Source organism: Heterocephalus glaber, unplaced genomic scaffold (assembly GCF_053883595.1).
Source record: "Heterocephalus glaber isolate CG9 unplaced genomic scaffold, H.glaber_assembly_v1.0 deba00001429, whole genome shotgun sequence".
NCBI classification, from domain to species: Eukaryota; Metazoa; Chordata; class Mammalia; order Rodentia; family Bathyergidae; genus Heterocephalus; species Heterocephalus glaber.
The window spans coordinates 23,097,853-23,116,525 of record NW_028258294.1 but is presented as its reverse complement, the minus strand read 5'-3'; the positions used below and the strand labels follow the sequence as shown (position 1 = coordinate 23,116,525).

The 18,673-nt window shown below is 35.7% G+C and overlaps 1 protein-coding gene across 7 annotated transcripts in view; it reads left to right on the top strand.

Annotated features, from left to right (window-relative positions):
- The window catches only part of Cwf19l2 (CWF19 like cell cycle control factor 2), a 268,444-nt gene that overhangs the window by 96,201 nt on the left and 153,570 nt on the right, over window positions 1-18,673 (top strand). For 6 of the 7 annotated variants that reach the window (XR_015451556.1, XM_087212140.1, XM_087212141.1 and 3 more), the window contains one exon: window positions 1,983-2,112. Coding sequence is in view for 6 of the 7 variants with exons in the window: in XM_087212140.1 (XP_087068266.1) it covers window positions 1,983-2,112 (130 nt within the window). In the remaining variant the exon portion in view is untranslated. Of the gene's footprint in view, window positions 1-1,982; window positions 7,355-18,673 lie in introns of those variants that run through there. The other variant, XM_004856490.3, reaches the window with a different exon arrangement.

Genomic DNA, 18,673 nt, shown 5'->3' with positions numbered 1-18,673 from the left:
AAACAGCCAGAGGAAGGCTGGGCGTTATCTTTTAATCTAATCTTTGAATCTAATCTTTGAATCTTTGAATCAGACTGTTTTTGCTCATACCATTTCTCTATATGTAGAGGGGTCTTGATGAACTCTGCTCAGTGCTCTCTTTGCCCCAGTGTATTTCCTCCCCACTCCCATCTCTTGCATAAGACCATGTTCTGCAATGAATAGGGAGGTCAAGAGTAATTTGAATGGCAGAGGTTTTGATTCAGTACTAAGTATGTTGTTGTCTTTAATGGCTAACCAGAGTCCAAAATTGCATGCATCTCCAAACTGTTGTAATATATTATAGGAACTTGTTTTAGACATTTTCAGAATTTTGTTTTAGAGTTAGAGAGAAATTTGTTTTCCCTGTTCTAAAAAGTCCTGTTGTTATTCCATAGAGCTTTATAACTAAAGGCTCTATAAATCTAGATATATTAAAATTTTTTGAGTCTAGTAAAGAGGAGGTAAATCATCCATTTTTTTACGCATCGAAATTCAGTTGGGAGATTGCTCTTTAGATATTACGCATTAGGGATTACATTATTAGGGATTATATGGTACTGTTTTAAAATTCAAAGGAACATTTCTTCAGTTAGCATTGTACCACTGAAGCATTTTCTTCAAAATTTAATTTTCAAGACATAGCTTATGGGCCCAAGAACTCCTGTCTGTCTCTTACCAAAGCAGTAGTTCAGATAGCAAGAAGAGATTATTGGGATAGTCTCTTTTTATTAACAACTACATTAGTAACCAAACCAGAACCCATCCTGTATGTTACATATAATGAAGCTTGATGTTTTATAGAGATAAATTTCTGGTAAATTACTTTTCTTAGTTGAATCAAGAAACTAATTAAATGTAAATTTGTTCCATTTTTCTTGATCTTGATATTTTATACAAGCTGTTATCTCTTTTGGCCTTTTACTCCTTCTCCTAATGGTAGGGAATCTTCCCTTTTTCTTGAATATTTTCTTGATGTATTCAGCAAATAGAATTTTTTCCCACCACAGCTTTCTATTCTTTCATAAGCTCTCTGAAAACAAGGTAGCTGTATATTAGTTATTTTTGTATCCCCTGTAGATAGTAAGTCCTTGTGATATATTTATTCAGATGAGGAACCAGTGTTTTAGAGAGAGAGAGTGATGTTATTTGTCTAAGATCTCATCACAGTTCAGCAGAACTAGACTGTGTATGCAGAATGTGACCCTTAGTCCAGTGTTTTCTACCGTACTTGCCACAGTTACCAACAGCCTTCTGTGTAAGCATTGTAAGTCTCCCCCATATCTTTCTGTACATGGATACTAACATGGAAAATTTTGATTAATTTCTATAGCCAGTACCACTGGAGGAGAATCATGAAAGAAATAGTCTAGAATAATAAGCAGAGAATCAAAAAGCCATTCCTTTCAGAGCTTGAGAATGTGACCTCTTAGTGAAAATGATTTATAGTTTTAAATTCTAGATTTGCTTTGATTAATATTAAAATGATTTTGTTTCCTGAAAAATAACTTTAGTTAGTATTGGAAGAAACAGATTTATAAATATAATGGGCAGCAGAGAGAACATTAACCTGAGATTCAGCAGCAGTTGACCAACAAAGTTAATTGCTAAAGTTGATTAACTTTTCTCCAAACTGTTTACTAGAGCAGCCAATAATTAATTAAATTTCACCTTTTCTTCTTCTCTTTTCCTACCATGTGATAGATGTGCTAACAAGCAACAAAATGGGCAGTTTGCTTAACAGGAGACACAGTTAGGACTCTTAAGAATTACTGGGTTTATGTAGTTGTAATTAATTGAAAACAAGATTTTTTTTTTTACCAGAAAGTAATATTTGTGTAACATTTGAACATTATCATGGTGAGCTACTTAATGTTATATTTCATAACAGAATAAACAGTTTTATTCCTCATTCATTATTATTTGCACACACATGTGTTTGTATTTTTCTCATTCTTTAAAAGGAAATCATTGGTGGGATGTTGGATCTAGAACCAAGACTTTGGCGGAAGGGCATCCGAGAAAGCTTTGAGGATCAGAGGAAGAAAGCACTGCAGTTTGCTCAGTGGTGGAAACCATATGACTTCACCAAAAGTAAAAAATGTTGACATGTAACTCTCATTTTTAATTTCCTCTTCAGATGTTTTTTTTCAGTTTAATTTCCACTGCATCTCACTAGACAGTCGAGCCTCAGGTCATAGGGAAAAAAGTAACCACAGCAGGCTGCTCTGGGTCTCTGACACCCAGGCACTGTTGAATTGTGTTGTTCTTTTCCCTCACCTTCTGTAGACTTCATTTTAGTGACCATAGAGTAACAGCTAATTTACTGGATGACCTACTCACATTCCTGTTCTGTACCTACTTGTTGATGTTCTAAATAAGTTAATCTAGAGAAGTGTTTTCTGGAAGGATAGCTGGGAAGCCTAGCAAATTGGGCCTGCTTTAAGGTAGTTAAGTTTATTGCTTGGCTTCTTTGTATTTTTTAGAATAAGATTATATATTCAATAATAATTGAAATTCATTTTTAAAGAATTGTGTACAAGAGCTCCTAATTTTCTACCAGTAGCATGTAATATCACTACTGTTTGCTCTGTTAAAGGAAAAAGAATATCCCAAGAATATTAAAGAATTAAGTGGCAATAAAAATATGACAGTCACAATTCAAATTTATTTTTATTTCTGGAGTTTTACATATTCTTTGAGTTTTAGTGATTTTTAAAAACAATTGTTCTAGGCCAGGGGTTTAGCTCAGTGGTTCTGCCACCTGCCTCACAAGCACAAGGTCTGGAGTTCGATCCCCAGTACCAAAAAAAACAACAAACAATTCTGCATAACACACAGTTGTTTGGGGGTTTGTTTGAAAGTTAAAATTTGTAGCCAAATCATTATTATTGGTTTATATTGATTACTACAAAATCTTAAATAATGAGAGTATTCTAAATGTTAGGAGCATGTCTCTTGACCACTACTTGATTTATTTTCACTTTTTAAAATTGGTTGTACAGATTGATAGGTTTCATTTTGGCAGATTTGTACATGCACATACTTTTCATCTCTCCCAGCCACCCCCCTTGTCTATTTGATTTTAGGTACTTAATTTTTGTTGTTTTCAATATTTAGTGTTGGACAAAGCCCCATACTTACAAAATATGGCTATAATATGAGAGTGTGCCTCTTTTTTTCTTTATGTGGAAGATATGGTTGTGGTAACTCTTTTTCAACATGTTAGTTGTTAGGAAGCTGCACATAAATATTTTGTCATGAAATGTTGAAAGCTTAAGAGTCAGTGTGAAGGATATTCCAGAGTAACTCATAACTCTAAACATTCATTTTTAATATCAGCATCTCATTATAGTCTTACTGTGTTAAAAAAAGATATGTATTTTTATTTCACAAATAAGTTAAAATTTAATGGGTTTTGATTTTCAATGTTTAAAATGGTATTTGAGTATATATATGTGTGTATACATATATATCATATAGAAGCTTGATAGTATTATTTATTGATGTTTTCAAACTCTTGGCTTTGTTTCAGTGTCTTAAAGGAATCTGTAATATTCACTTATTTAGTCAATAAGTTAACAAAACATTTGATTGTAGAGCACTATGTCACATGCTGGCAGTGAAAAAATTAAAAGTACTTTTGATCTTAAATAATTTTATATTTTAGTAGAGAAAGACATGTACCTAAATAATTATAGCATAATATCATACATTCTAAATTTTTTATTATTACATATATGTGATACATAATGAATATATTCTTTAGGGGGTGTTGCTACATGTACATATTGCATCTTGATCCTTTTTCTAATGTGAGATAACATACCAGGTATATTTGAGTATCGTGCTGGATTGTTTTACACCCCCTTTCTTCATTATGATCTTCCCATATTACTGAGAGAATAGAAGCAAACAAAAGGGAATTTCTGCCACATCTGTCAGTTTACCTGCATTTATACCCATGTGGTCTACTTTTCCTCTTGCTAACTGTAGATATATTATTTTGTTGTTCTTATCTCGAGCCAATCCACTTATTTATGAACTGAATTTCATCCTTTTTTACTTACTCAGTTGCCCCCATTCTATTATTTTTTTCTTTCTTTTTACAAGATTATTAGCATACAAAACACTCTATTATGTTTTCACAACAAACCCTGCATCACATTCCTCTGTAGCCATTTCTCCAGTTGACAACAAAACTCATTTTTAATGTGTCTGTTTCCTTTCCTTCATCTTCCTGGTCTCAGCAATTAGACGTCATCCTGGTACCTCCTACCACACTGTTCAGGTGAATGTCATCACCGACCTTTCCATTGGCAAATTCAGTGATCAATGCTCAGTGCTCATCTTACCAAACCTGTCAACATATAACTGGCGTATTTGTTCACCTCTTCTTTTTGAAATATTTTCCTTAATTTGCTTGTAGAACACTGTCTTGGTCTTAGATAACACTTAAATTGGCTTATTTAAAAAGTACTTGAGGGTCTTTCAGTATGCCTGTCACTGTTTTACATATAGGGGATTGTCTTAGTTACTTTTCTCTCCTTGCTAAGACAAAATACCTGACATTCAGAGTTAAAGAGGAAAAGGTTTATTTGGCTTATAGTTTGTAGAGGTTTCTGTCCATAATCAGCTGGCTCCAAGGCAGGGTGGCAGAGGGGCAACAGAACAGTTCATGGCAGTGGAAGACAGCAAAAGCAACAAGGGACCTTAACAGTGTCTTTCTGCCTCTTTTATTTTATTCAGAACTACTTAAGGCAGGTAGCACTCACACCCTTAATCCTAGTGCCCTCTGGCCTAGCCCCACCATGAATCATTCACACACTCTCAATTTAGCCACTTCCAAAATAGCCTATGACCACATGAGGCTTTGAGGGGACATCTAGACAAAAATCATAACAGGGATACATTAGTGAATAAACTAAAGTCCTTGTCTCTGAGGATTTACATTGTATCAGAAGACAGACAGCAAATAGATAAAATAAACAAATTTTCTAGAAAATGCCAGAGTGCTGCATACTGAGAAAAAGATAAAGTAGAACAGGCCTAGAAACATGTCTTGTAAATGTATATCCTTACTCTGAACTTTGTCCCTGAATTTGTATATCGAAAACCAATTTGATATCTCTACTGTATCTGTACTGCTATCTATAATAGACACATCCAAACCAAGCTCCTAATTTTCTTTCTTTTCCAGTTGTTTATTGCTGTATAACAAATTTCCCTACAACTTAGTAGTTTGTAGTAATAACCACTTTCTTAACTCACGGTTTTGTAGGTCAGACAGTTTGATCAGGGCTCAGTTGGATGATTTGCCTGTTTCTTGATGTCTGGGGCCTTGACTAAAGTGATTCAAACATGTTGAGACAACTGGAGCTGTAAGTTGAGAGCCTCTGTTCTTCATATGGTATGTCCTAGGTCTGTAATATTCAAAGTGGCTCCTTCACTTACATGTCTAATGCCTGGGCTGGAATGACTAAAACAGCTAGGGACTTGCTGGGATCCAGGAATAGTAATTTCATGGTAGTTGGACTTTATCTTCTCTCAGAGCAACCCTTCTAAAGGACAGTTCCAGGAAATAATACATAGAACATGCCTATCTCATAAGGATTGGGCCCAGATACTGGTGCACCTTCACTTTTGGTGCATTCTATTTGTGAAAGTTGTCTTAGAGTCCACCCACATTCAAGAAGAAGGATCATAATCTTTCCTTTTGATCAGAGAAATATGAAATAATTTTTCTGTTTCTAATTCATTGTAGTCTACCCTCTGTCCACAAATTTATATTTTTCCCACGTGAAGAATATATTCAAATCTGCCTAAGAAATCTTCATGTCATTAGGGCTTTTAGGCTTAGGCTTGAGATTCAGGGACTCATCAAGTTCAGATGGTGTTGAAGCTGTTCAAGTGCTTTTCCATTCAATCTGAAGACATGTGTTTTTAAGAGACAAATAATCCACATCCCTCCACACATATACAGCCATATGTACAATAGTGAGAGAAACCTACATTAACTGCAGTAGATATAATCAGTGGAGAGGAAGAAAAACAGTTACTGTTTATTAATTCTAAAATTGAATAAATATTAACAGTTTCTTGATAGTGGGCCTCAGTCTTGCTTCTTACTTTTTGTTGTTGTTAAGAGTAGAAAGAATTAATTGAAAAAAAGAAAGCTTCTGTCTAAGAGAGACAGAAGGAGGTCTGGAAAGTGGGTTGCCTCCTCAGTCTTGATTTTTGAGAAGATTCTGTGGCTCTTTCCTCTCTGTCCGTTAGCCCTGAGTCAGCCTTTCTTTTTCTTAAGAAGTAGTTTGAAAATTATGCTTCCAGGAAAGATAGAATGACCATATTACCTTTTTGTCTAATACAACCAACAGGTAGATATTTTGAGAATCACACAACAAAGTATAGCAATACCTCAGAGATGAGAAACAATGAGATGAGCCCCAAAGTGGCTCAATCTTACAACTTTGAGAGAATGTCCATGCTGTGGTGCAAAGTATGGGAATCTAGGCACAGTCTATTGAACTACCCAACTTGAATAAAGGCAGCTTTAAGCCTGAAGAGACTGAGACCACAAGACACATTGCCAAAGGAAGGATTACTGAACACAGAGAGAACTCCAGAGATCTTCAGAGGATCACATTTGAGCACCTATGTACTAATATGTGTATACATGTGAGAAAACTGCCCAAGGCCAGGTAAAAGTTGACCTACCCAAAAGAATGTACAATTTTATGACTGATAAGGAATTGGATAGAGTGGAATTGGATATATAGTATGATAGTGTGGCATTTGGAATAATTGCCTCAGTAGTGTAGAATAATTATCCCAAGACTGAGCACTGTTTTAATCTTGACAAATCATAAAAGTAAGAAGCAAAAGAATCAAACTTTTCCAGGTAACTTTAATTGCATCTGAAACAAAGTTTAAAAATATTTATAGCTATAAAAATATGTCTAGTAGTCAGAACTTGTTGAAATGTCTGTTAGCCAATGAAAAAAATCAAACATGCAAAGCAGCACTGAAATGGTAGCTACATGAGTAAATATGTAAGATTTGTTTCTTATTTTCTAAATTTATTCAAAAGATATTTTATTGTTTAAGAATAATTAGTGTGGAGTTCATAACATGTAAAGGTAAAATAAATCACAACAATAGCACAAAGGTAGGAAGGGGGAAATGAAAGTATACTATTATAATATTTGTTATACATTATTTGAAATGATATAACTTGAATGTGGACTTTTATAAGTTAAAAATGTATTTAACTCTGAAGAAGGTCATAAGAGAAAAGATTTATAGTTAATAAGAGAATAAAATGTAGTAAAATATACTGAGCCTGAATTTTTGTTTTCTTAAATTCTTTTATTGGTACATTTTAGGTATACAATACATTTACATTTCTCATTGGGAACTTGTACCTTTACATGATGTATCTTGGTTCTTATTTTTTCCCCATTCCTTGCACTCCCTTCACCCCCTCCACCCTTCCCTATTTACAAAGACTTCGTTTCCATTTTTTCCATTTTTCATGATTTTTCCTTTCCCTTCTTTCCTTTTCCCTACTCCTCCCACTTCGCCTATCCCTTTGGACCTTTTCTTCCAATTTTGCATTATCAATTATTCATTTTAATCCTTGGTACATTTTAGGTATACAATATAATGACATTCATCATTGCAAATTCTCACCTTTACATAATCTCTCTTGGTTCTTATTTTTCCCTCTTCCCCTGCCCTCCTGTCAACCCCTCCAACCCTCCCTATTTACAAATATTTTGTTTCCAGTTTTTCATTTTCTTATATTAATTCCATTCTCTTCTTTCCTTTCCCCTACCCCTCCCATTTCCCCTTCCCCTCTGCCCCTTTTCTTCCTATTTCACATTATCTACTATACCTTTTAGTTCTTATTTACACGTTCAGTTTCTCACACTAGAGAAACTATTCGGTATTTACACATGTTTCTTATTTCACTTAAGAGTATTGCCTCAATGTGCATCCATTTAGCTATAAATGTCTCTAATTTCTCATTTTTTATGGCTGAGTAGTACTCCATTTTATAAAAACAACCTCATTTTCTTTATCCAGTATCCAGTTGATGGGCATTAGGGCTGCTTCCAAGTTTTAGCTATCACAAACTGTGCTGCTCTGAACATGGGTACACATATATCACTGTGATATGATTCTTTTAATTCTTTGGGGAAGATAGCCAGCATGGGAATAGCTGGGTCAAATGGGACTACCAGTCCTAGTTCTTTGAGGTATCTCCATACTGATTTCCACAGTGCTTGCACCAGTCTACACCCCCACCAGCAGTGGAGCAGGGTTCCTCTTTCCCCACAGCCCCGCCAGCATTTGTTATTGGTTGATATCATGATAGCAGCCATTCTTTCTGGAGTGAGGTGGAATCTCAGCATTGTTTTCATTTGCATCTCTCGAATGACCAGTGATGTTGAACATTTTTTCATGTATTTATTTGCTATTTCGACGTCATTGTTTGAGAAATGTCTGTTCATTTCCGATGCCCATTTTCGGAATGGGTCTTTAAATTTGGGAGGTCTGATCTTTTTAAGTTCTTTATAGATTCAAGAGAGTAGGCCTTTGTCTGAGGAACAGCAGGTGAAAATTTTTTCCCACATTGTGAGTTGTCTCTTCACACTGCTGGTGGTTTCTCTTGCTGTGCAGAAGCTTTTTAAGAACACGAGATCCCACTTGTTGATTGTTTGTGCTAGTTCACGGGCAACTGAGGTTTTGTTCATAAAATCTTTTCCTACACCAGTGTCTTCAAGAGTTCTACCTAACTTCTGCTCCAGCTGGTTCAGCGTTTCTATTTTAATATTTAGATCCTTAATCCATTCTGCTTTTAGTTTAGTGTTTGGTGAGAGATACAGATCTAGTTTGAATCTTTGTCAAGTTGAAGCCCAATTTTTCCAGCACCGTTTCTTAAAGAGGCTATCTTTCCTCCAGTGAGGGTGTTTGGCGCCTTTATTGAAGATAAGATGGCTGAGTGTGTTTGGAGTTGTTTCTGCATCTTCTAATCTGTTTCACTGGTCCTAGGGTCTGTTTCCAGTACCATGCTGTTTTTTTATCACAGTAGTTTTGTAGTATAGTTTCAAGTTGGGGATTGTGATACCCCCTGCCATGACTCTGTTACCTAGAATTGCTTTTGCTATTCTGGGTCTTCTTTTTCCAAATGCATTTTGGATTGTTTTCTCAAGGTCCATGAAGTATGCTTCTGGAATTTCAATTGGGATTGCATTGAATCTATATAGCACTTTTGGAAGTATGGCCATTTTCACTATATTGATCCTTCCTACCCAGGAGCAGGGGATGTCTTTCCATTTTCGATATCCTCTTCAATCTGTCTTTTCAGAGTGCTATAGTTTTCAGAGAAGAGGTCTTTGATTTCTTTCGTTAGGTTGATTCCTAGGTGTTTCAGATTTTGGATGCTATTGTGAAAGGAATTTTTGGCCTATTTCTCTCTCATTGAGTCTGTTGTTTGTTTAGAGGAAAGCTATTGATTTTTGTGTGTTGACCTTGTAACCAGCTACTCTACTGAATTTGGTTATTAAGTCTAGAAGACTTTTGGTGGAGTTCTTGGGGTCTTCTATATAGAGTATCATGTCATCTGCAAATAATAACAATTTGACTTCTTCATTTCCTATCTTTATTCCTTTTATTTCTTTCTCTTGTCTAATTGCCGTGGCTAATGTTTCCAGAACTATATTGAACAAGAGTGGTGATAGTGGACATCCTTGTCTTGTTCCTGATTTTAGTGTGAAGGATTTCAGTTTTTGACCATTTTTCATGATATTGGTTGTTGGTTTTTCATAGATGGCTTTTATCAGATTGAGGTACAGACCATCTATTCCAATGTTTTGTAGGGTCTTTATTATAAATGCATTTTGGATTTTGTCAAATGCTTTTTCTGCATCTATTGAGATGATCATGTAGTTTTTTTCCTTGGGTTTATTGATATAGTGTATTACATTGATTGATTTGCATATGTTGAACCATCCCTGCATCCCTGAGACGAATCCCACTTGGTCAGCGTGTATGATCTTGTTGGTGATCTTCTGGATTCTATTTGCCAGTATTTTATTAAGGATTTTTGCATCTATGTTCATGAGTGAGATTGGCCTGTAGTTCTCTTTTTCGGTTAGGTCTTTGTCTGCTTTGGGGATCAAGGTGATGCTTGCTTCCAGGAGTGAATTTGGGGGTATTGCTGCCCTTTCAATTTCATTGAAGAGTTTAAACAGTAGTGGCAGTAGTTCCTCTCTGAATGTCTTGTAGAATTTAGCAGTGAAGCCATCAGGGCCTGGGCTTTTCTTAGTTGGTAAATTTTAAATTATGTTTTCAATTTCATTGGTTGATATTGGGTTGTTTAGAAATTTTAGGTCTTCTTTGTTCAACTTTGGTAATTCATATGTATCTAAGAATCTGTCCATTTTTTCTGTGTTTTCCATCTTATTGGCATATAGGTTCTTGAAGTACGTATTGATGATCCTCTGGATTTCTGTTGAGTCCATTTTAATTTCACCCTTTTCATTCCTAATTACATGGATTTGGGATTTTTCTTTACTTTTCCTGATCAAGTTGGCTAAGGGTTTGTCAGTTTTGTTGATTCTTTCGAAGAACCAACTCTTGGCTTCATTAATTTTTTGTATCATTCTCTTAGTCTCCACTGAATTGATTTCTGCTCCGATCTTTATAATTTCTTCCTTTGTATGAGCTTTGGGGTTGTCCTGCTCTTCTTTTTCTATAAGCTTGAGGTTCAGCATCAGGGTGTCTAATTGGGCTCACTGTTTTCCTAATGTGTGTATTCACTGCTATGAATTTCCTTCGTAAGACTGCTTTCATCGTGTCCTATAGATTCCAATATGTTGTATTGTCATTGTCATTTAATTGAAGGAACTGTCTGATTTCTTCTTTAATGTCCTCTGTGACCCATTGGGTATTCAGAAGTGTGTTGTTCAATTTCCACATGTTTATGAAATTTTTTGAGTTTCTTTTGCTATGGATCTCCAATTTCATCGCACTATGGTCTGATAACATACAGGGGATAACTTCAATTCCTTTACACTTACTTAAACATGTTCTGTGTGTGAGTATGTGGTCTGTTTTGGAGAATGACCCATGTACAACTGAAAAGAATGTATATTCTGATTCAGTGACGGAACACTCTGTAAACATCTATTAAGTTCATTTGTTCAAGAGTTCGATTGAGTTCTAGTATTTCATTTCTTATTTTTTGTCTAGTTGATCTGTTTATGACAGTGGGGTATTGAGATTCCCCACTACTATTAGTGCATATATGACTTTTCATGTCCATTAGTATTTGTTTTATATAGTTGGGCACAGTAGTGTTTGGTGCATAGATATTTATGATTGTCATCTATTCCACTTGGATTGTTCCCTTTGCAAGGATGTAGTGTCCCTCTTTGTCTCTCTTAACCAGTGTTGGTTTGAAATCTACTTGATCTGCAAAGAGGATAGCTACTCTTGCTTTTTTTCAGGTTCCCGTAGCATGGAGTATTGTTTTTCACCCTTTAACTTTCAGTCTATGAGTTTCACTTTGAATTAAGTGTGTTTCTTGTATGCAGTATCTTGTTGGATTTTGCTTCTTGACCCATTCTGCCAGTCTATTTCTTTTGATTGTTGAATTGAGACTGTTAACATTGATGGTTATAACTGAAACGTATTGACTTATCATTGTCATGACTTTTTCTCTTTGTTGGATTCTCCCCCTTTGCTTTTAATTTCTTGCCGCACTTGATGGGTTCATTCTGTTGTGCTTCCTGGGGTTGTGATCCTCATTGTCTTTTCCTAGGATTTTGTCTAAAATTTTTTGGAGTGCTGATTTGGTATTCATGAAGTTCCTAAGGTAGTCTTTGTCATGAAAGTATCTTATTTCTCCATCAATTTTGAAAGATAGTTTTGCAGGGTGCATTAATCTGGGTTGGATGCTGTTTTCCTTCAGGGCTTGGAATATATCACTCCTAGCTCTTCTTGCCTTGAGGGTTTGTGTCTCCTGTTATTCTAATGGGCTTTCCTTTTTATTTGATTTGTTTCTTTTCTCTAACTGCTTGTAGAACTTTGTTCTTCTGTTGGAATCTTAACAATTAAATGCCTATGTGTAGATTTTTTTTTTTTTTTTGATCAAGGTTATTTGGAATCCTATATGCTTTACTTACCTGTATGTCAAATTGTTTTCCCCTGCTTGGGAAGTTTTCTGTCATTACTTCTGTGAACAGTTTTTTTTAATTTCATCTTCACTCTCTCCTGTTTCTTCTTGACTCCAGTCAATCTTATGTTACTCTTCTTTGCATCATCTAGCAGCTGCTGGATTGATTTCTAGTGGTCTCTTACAATTTTGAAGCAATTTTTTCCTCATCATTAATTGCAATCTTATCTTCTACATCTGAAATTCTGTCCTCACATTGGTTCACTCATTTTGCTGTGTAGACTTTCGATGGAGTTTTTAATCTGCTGGAAATCTGTTTGCATCTGTTTTATGGATTCCATTTGTTTCCTATGTTGGGATTCCACCATGTTCTTCAGCTCCCCTCTAGATTTATTAATCATGTCTTGCACTATGAGCACAATCTCTGCTGTTATCTGAGAGATTATTTCTGATTTCATTTTTTTCCAGATCATCTTTTGTTGCCAGTTGAATGAGTCCAGGTAGTTGAGTATCAGAGTGTTCCATCTCATTTCCCTTTGTGATTGCTGTAGGTGATCTGGAAGTCTGGTTTTGATACTTGTTTAAGTATCTTCTCATTTGGACCATGGCGGGGGAGTGCTGTTTGTGCCCTAGCGGCTCACCTCCTCTGAGCTGGGAGCGGTGGAGCAACTGCCCCGAAGCACCTTCCTCTTGGCTGGGAGCGGTGGAACAGTGGCCCGGAAGCCCCTTCCTCTGAGTTGGGAGCAGTGGGACCTACTCAGTCTGCATTATGGCAGAATAAGAGAAAATGGGGATATACAGATAATACAAAAGCAAATAGGAAAATGATAAATTTAAATGTAGAGTATCAATGATATTAGCTCTCTGTTGCTGCATAGCGCCTCACCACAACTTAAAGGGACATGGATTTGTGATTTCACAGTATCAGTGGGTTCGGAACAAGCACAGTTGAGCAGAGGCCTCAGTTTGGGACTCCTCAAGACTGTAATCCAGGTGTCAGACAGGACAAGATTTCCGTCTGGAAGCTGAACTTGAGAAAGATCTACTTCCACTCACTAGTTGTTTGCAGCATTCAGATCCTTGGCAACTAGTACTGAAAGCTCCAGTTTTTTCCCAGGCTGTTGACCAGAGGCTATACCCAGCTCCTGTTGGACATTAGCAGTTCTTTTCTCTGTGTTGTTTCCAAATATGACCATTTGCTTATTCATACCAACAAGAGGAAGATCTTACAAGATGACCACTAAAGTCTTAATGTAATCACATAATGACTTGAACAAAACCACTTAAATCCTGTTATGATTGTTATGTATTGATTGGAAGTCTGTCATAGATCCTCCATACACACATGAGAATGGGATCATACAAAGATATGAAGACCAGAATCAGAACGTAATAGAGACTGTGTTAAGAGTCTGTCCACCAGTATTTTAAGCAATTCCTGAGAATGATGTCATCAGGATGGCTGAGTAAGAAATGCCTTAATCACTCCACAAAAAACAAATATAGACAGCTATCTACAAACCAAAATATCCCTTGCAGGGCTCATCAGCTCATTTATGAATCTGACTCAACAGAGATGGAACAAAAAAAGGGAGGCTATTCATACAGAAAAGATCGCTGGTGAAGTTGGCATAACAGACAAGCCAGGAGACCAATAGGAATAAAGAAGAAATGCAAGGCTATCATTATTAGCTATATAGTGGGAACCACAATGGTCCTGAGAAGCCAGCTCCATGGAGAACACTGACATCTTTTCCACTGAGAAAACCAACAGCGGTCCCAACCTGGGAAACCCAAAAAGGCAAGTGCAGTTGCACACCTCCTTTTCTCCCTAAGAATCAGCTGTTATGCAGTACCAGTACTAGAGCTATCACCTTTTCCTACACTGCACATGGTCCTGACCTCCAAGTTGTAACTGCTCTGGAAGGGCCCACATTGTAGACTCCTGACTCTTGTGAGAGTGTGGATACTCATGTTTTCACAGCAGAGCCACTGGCCTACTGAGACAGATTACATACAGGATCCTCCATTCAAAGTTTTTCTGTGCAAGTCTATATTATGGACAGCAGCTTAGCTGCCATAGATAGCTATCATGTGTCTTAAATACAGGAGCCACTGGCCCTGTGCACCCTGTCTTCTGTCCTATGCTTCCCAGTACCATGGCTGTTTCACAGGTATCCATGCCCCACACACGTTTACCAACATAAAATGGGTGGACCTGTGCTTCAGGTGCCACTTAACACCTAGGTCCCAGAACTGAAGTCCCTACACCTGTGTCCATGTTTCAGGCCTTGGCTCCAGGGCCACTCCATAGGCACTACTCACCAGACATGTATGCCACTGTCACCATGAGCAGGCCCACAGCCAAACTCAGTGCCAGGAGCCCTTCCCTCAGCCCCAACTTTTCCAGTGGCAGAAAGAGATTGGAACAACCCTAGCAGCGTCACCAAACAGTCCAACAGTCCTTGTTCCTGCTGTGGATGTTCACAGCATCGGCCACTGATGAACCCTGGAATCTTTGTCAACAATGATGCTGACACATACTCAGAGACTGTGCTGCTGTGCCTCCATTGGTGGCAGAACCATTGCACCCCACCCAACCAATGTTCTAATATCCTCCCACAAAGGAAGGTATTTCTCACTAAAGCCAGCCTGGAAGAGATGACCACATGCACAGACTTCTCCATAAATCAACAAGAAACCTGAAAATCCAAGAAGACATATAACTACTGAAAAAAAAACCCAATAATTTCTCAAAAGAAATGTAGATAATGAACTACGTTAAAAAGAATTCACTTTAAGGAAACTTAGTGAACTTCAGGAAAATACAAAGAATCAATATAACAAAACAAAGAAAATTAATGAACAAAGTGAGAAATTTAACATATTAAAAAAGTTTGGAGCTGAATAATCCAATGAATGAAATTTCAAAAAACAGCATTATTATAAGAATAAAGAAGAAATAAGAATGTGAAGGTATGATTTGAAAATATAAAGCCAGAAAATAAAAAAAGAATGAAATGAAGATTTCCTATGGTATTTATGGGACAACATCAAGACAGTTAAAATTCTCATTATAAATTAAAAAAGAGCAAGAGAGGGAGTAGGACAGAAGCTTATTTAAAAAAAAAAGTTAAAGCTTCCAAATCTGGAAGGATATATACATATGTTGATATAGGAAGGCCAAAGGCATCCAGTTAGTCACTTGAAAAGGACGATACCAAGACTCAAAAACTCAAAGATGAAAAGATGATCTTGACAGCAACAAGAGAAAAAAAAGTATATCACATAAAAGGCTATCAGGAGATTTCTCAGCATAAACATTACAGGCCAGGAGAGAGTAGGATGATATTCAAAGTGGTGAAAGACAAAAACAAAAAACTGCCAACCAAGAATACCTTACTGAGCAAAGCTGTTCTCCTAGACTTAATTACAAAAAATGCTGAAGAAAGTTCTTCAAACTGAAAGATGCTAATTAGTAAAATGAAAACTTACGAAATTATAAAAATGCATATTCAAATTCAGAATACTCGAATACTGCAAGAATGGTATGTAAATCACATCTTTAGTAGGAAGGTTGAAAGAATTACTAAAATAATAGATACAATAATTTGTTAAGGAATATGCAATATAAAAATTGAATTATGACAAAAAATGTGAAATGTGTGTGTCGGTAAAGTTGTAGTTTTTAAAATATATCAGCTTAAAGTAAGCTGTTACAACCAGCAAATGTTTCACATAAACCTCATTGTAACCATAAAACAAAACATAGGATATGCAAAAGATAAAAAGTAAGGAATCAATACATATTACTGGAGAGAGTCATCTAACCATGAAGATGATAAGGGAGAACTAAAGGAATAACATATCTACAAAATAACTAGAAAACTATTTGCAAAATGAGAGTAATAAGTCTTTACCTATCAATAACCACATTGAATGTTATTGGATTAAATTTTATAATAAAGACCATAGTTGAATTGATTTTAAAAGGCCCTACTGTATACTGCCTATGAGAGATTCACTTCCTCTTTAAGGACACATATAGACTGAAGATGAAAAGGTGGAAAATGTAGTCCATACAAATAAAAATCGAAAGAGTACCAGAATAGCTGAGCTTATATCAGACAAAAGAAAAGAAACAAAACAAAAAACAAAACAAAAACTGTAAAAAGAGACTAAGTTCAGTGTATAATGATAAAGGCATCATTTTGTCAGGAAGAGGTTTGGAGCACCTAAATATATATATCAAATACTAATAGGAAGGAGAGATAGAGTACAATATGATAATAGGAAGTTTCAGTATTCTGCTTTCAATAATAGATTGTGCAGTCTGAAAATCAATAAGGAAACTTTAGTATTGAACTACTCTTTAGAACAAAGGGACCTAACAGATGCATACAGAACATTCCATCTATCCAGCAGCAGTAGAGCATACATTTTTCTGAAGCTGCACAAAATGTTCTTTAGAATAGATTACTTTAGGCCATGAAAGAAGGCTGAACAAATTTAAGACTGAAGTCATAGTATGTTTTCCAAACACAGTGGTGGGAAACTAGAAATCAGAAGTAACAATTTCAAAAAGGTTAGAAATACGTGGTAATGAAACAACATACTTCTGAATGACCAGTGGATCAAAAGAGAAATTAAAAGGGAAGTTAAAATGTATATTAAATGACTGGGCATATAGCTTAGAGGTAGAGTACCCTGTCTAGCATGAACAAAGCCCTGGGTTCAGTCCCCTATATTGGGGAAAATTATATATATTCACTCTTGAGACAAATGAAAATAGAAGTACAAGATAACCAAAACTTGTTGGTAGTCAAAGCAATTCTAAGTGCGAGATTTACAACAATAAATACCTATATTAAAAAAGAAGAAAGATTTAAACTACCTGTTATGCCTCAAGGAACTAGAAGAAAAACTAAACTCTGAAAGTTTCTAGGAGGGAAGAAATAAAGATTAGAGCTGAAATAAGACTAGAAAAATAATTTTAAATTCAACAAGGCTTTAAAAAGGATAAAATTTACAAACCTTTATCTAGATTCCACAAGACAAAAATCTCAAAAGAAATGACATATTACAACTGATTTCATAGATACACAAACAATTGTGAGAACTGTGAACATTTATACAACCAATTGAATAACCTAGATAAAATGGATAAATTCTTTGGAACATACAAAACTGAATGATGAAATGGAAAATCTGATTGGACCAATAATGACTAAAGAGTTTGATTCAATAATGAAAAGTCTCCTATCCAAGAAATAGCAAGTATCATGGCTTCATAATTCTACAGAATTTTAAAAGAAAATTTAATAGTCTTCCTTAAACTCTTCCAAAACATTGGAGAACAGCAAGTACCTCGAAATTCACTTTACAAGGCCAGTATTACCTTTTGCTAAAATCCTAGACACTTAAGGAAAGAAAATTACAGGCAAACATCCCTGATGAACACAGATTCAAAAATACTCAACATAATTTAGCAGCATATTAAGATCACTCACAATAATTAATGGGGAATTGTCTTTGGGATGTAGTGATTGTTCAGCATGTGAAATCAATAAATGTGATATGCCACAGTGACAGAATAAAAGACAAAAAAATTATTTCAATAGATGCAGAAAAATGTCACAATTCAAATCCTTTCATGATTAAAACTCCAGAAAATTAGGTATAGAAGGAATGTATATCAATACAGACAAACTTTTCCTTTAAGATCAGGAATAAGACAAAGACTCGTATTCTGGCCAGTTCTATTCAGCATAATAGTGGAAGTCTTAGCTAGAGCAATTATGCAAGAGAAAGAGTTAAAAGACATCCAAATTGCAAATAAATGAAATTGACCCTGCTTGCACTTGATGTGGTTTTGTCTCTAGAAAAGCCATAAGACTCCACTAAAAAATCTGTTAGAATTAACAAACATTTAGTAAAGTTGTAGGATACAAGGTCCAGATGCAAAATTGTTAGCATTTTTATACACTAACAATAAAGTAGCCACAAAAGAAAAATCTCATTTACAATTGCTACAAGAAAAAAAAATTAACCAAGGACATGAACTATTTCTATATGAAAACTGTAGAACATTGATAAATACAATAAATTGAAGAAGACACAAATAAATGGAAAGATATTTGGTGGTGCATGCTTATAATTCCACCACTTTGGGAGGCTGAGGCAGGAACATCACAAGTTCAAGCCAGCTTGGGCAATTTAGTGACTTAGAAAGACTCTGTCTCAAAAAAGGGGTGGTACCACAAAAAAGGGAGGGGGAGTTAATACATACATGGTGGTGATCTGCAGATTCAGTGAAATCCCTATCAAAATTCCAGTGATAGTTTTCAAAATATTTTTAAAATCCTTAAATTCTTGTGGAATCAGAATGAACCTCAAATTATCAGAGCAGTGTTAAACAAAAAGAACAAAGCTGGAGACATCACACTAGTTGATGTCAAAATCTACTCCAAA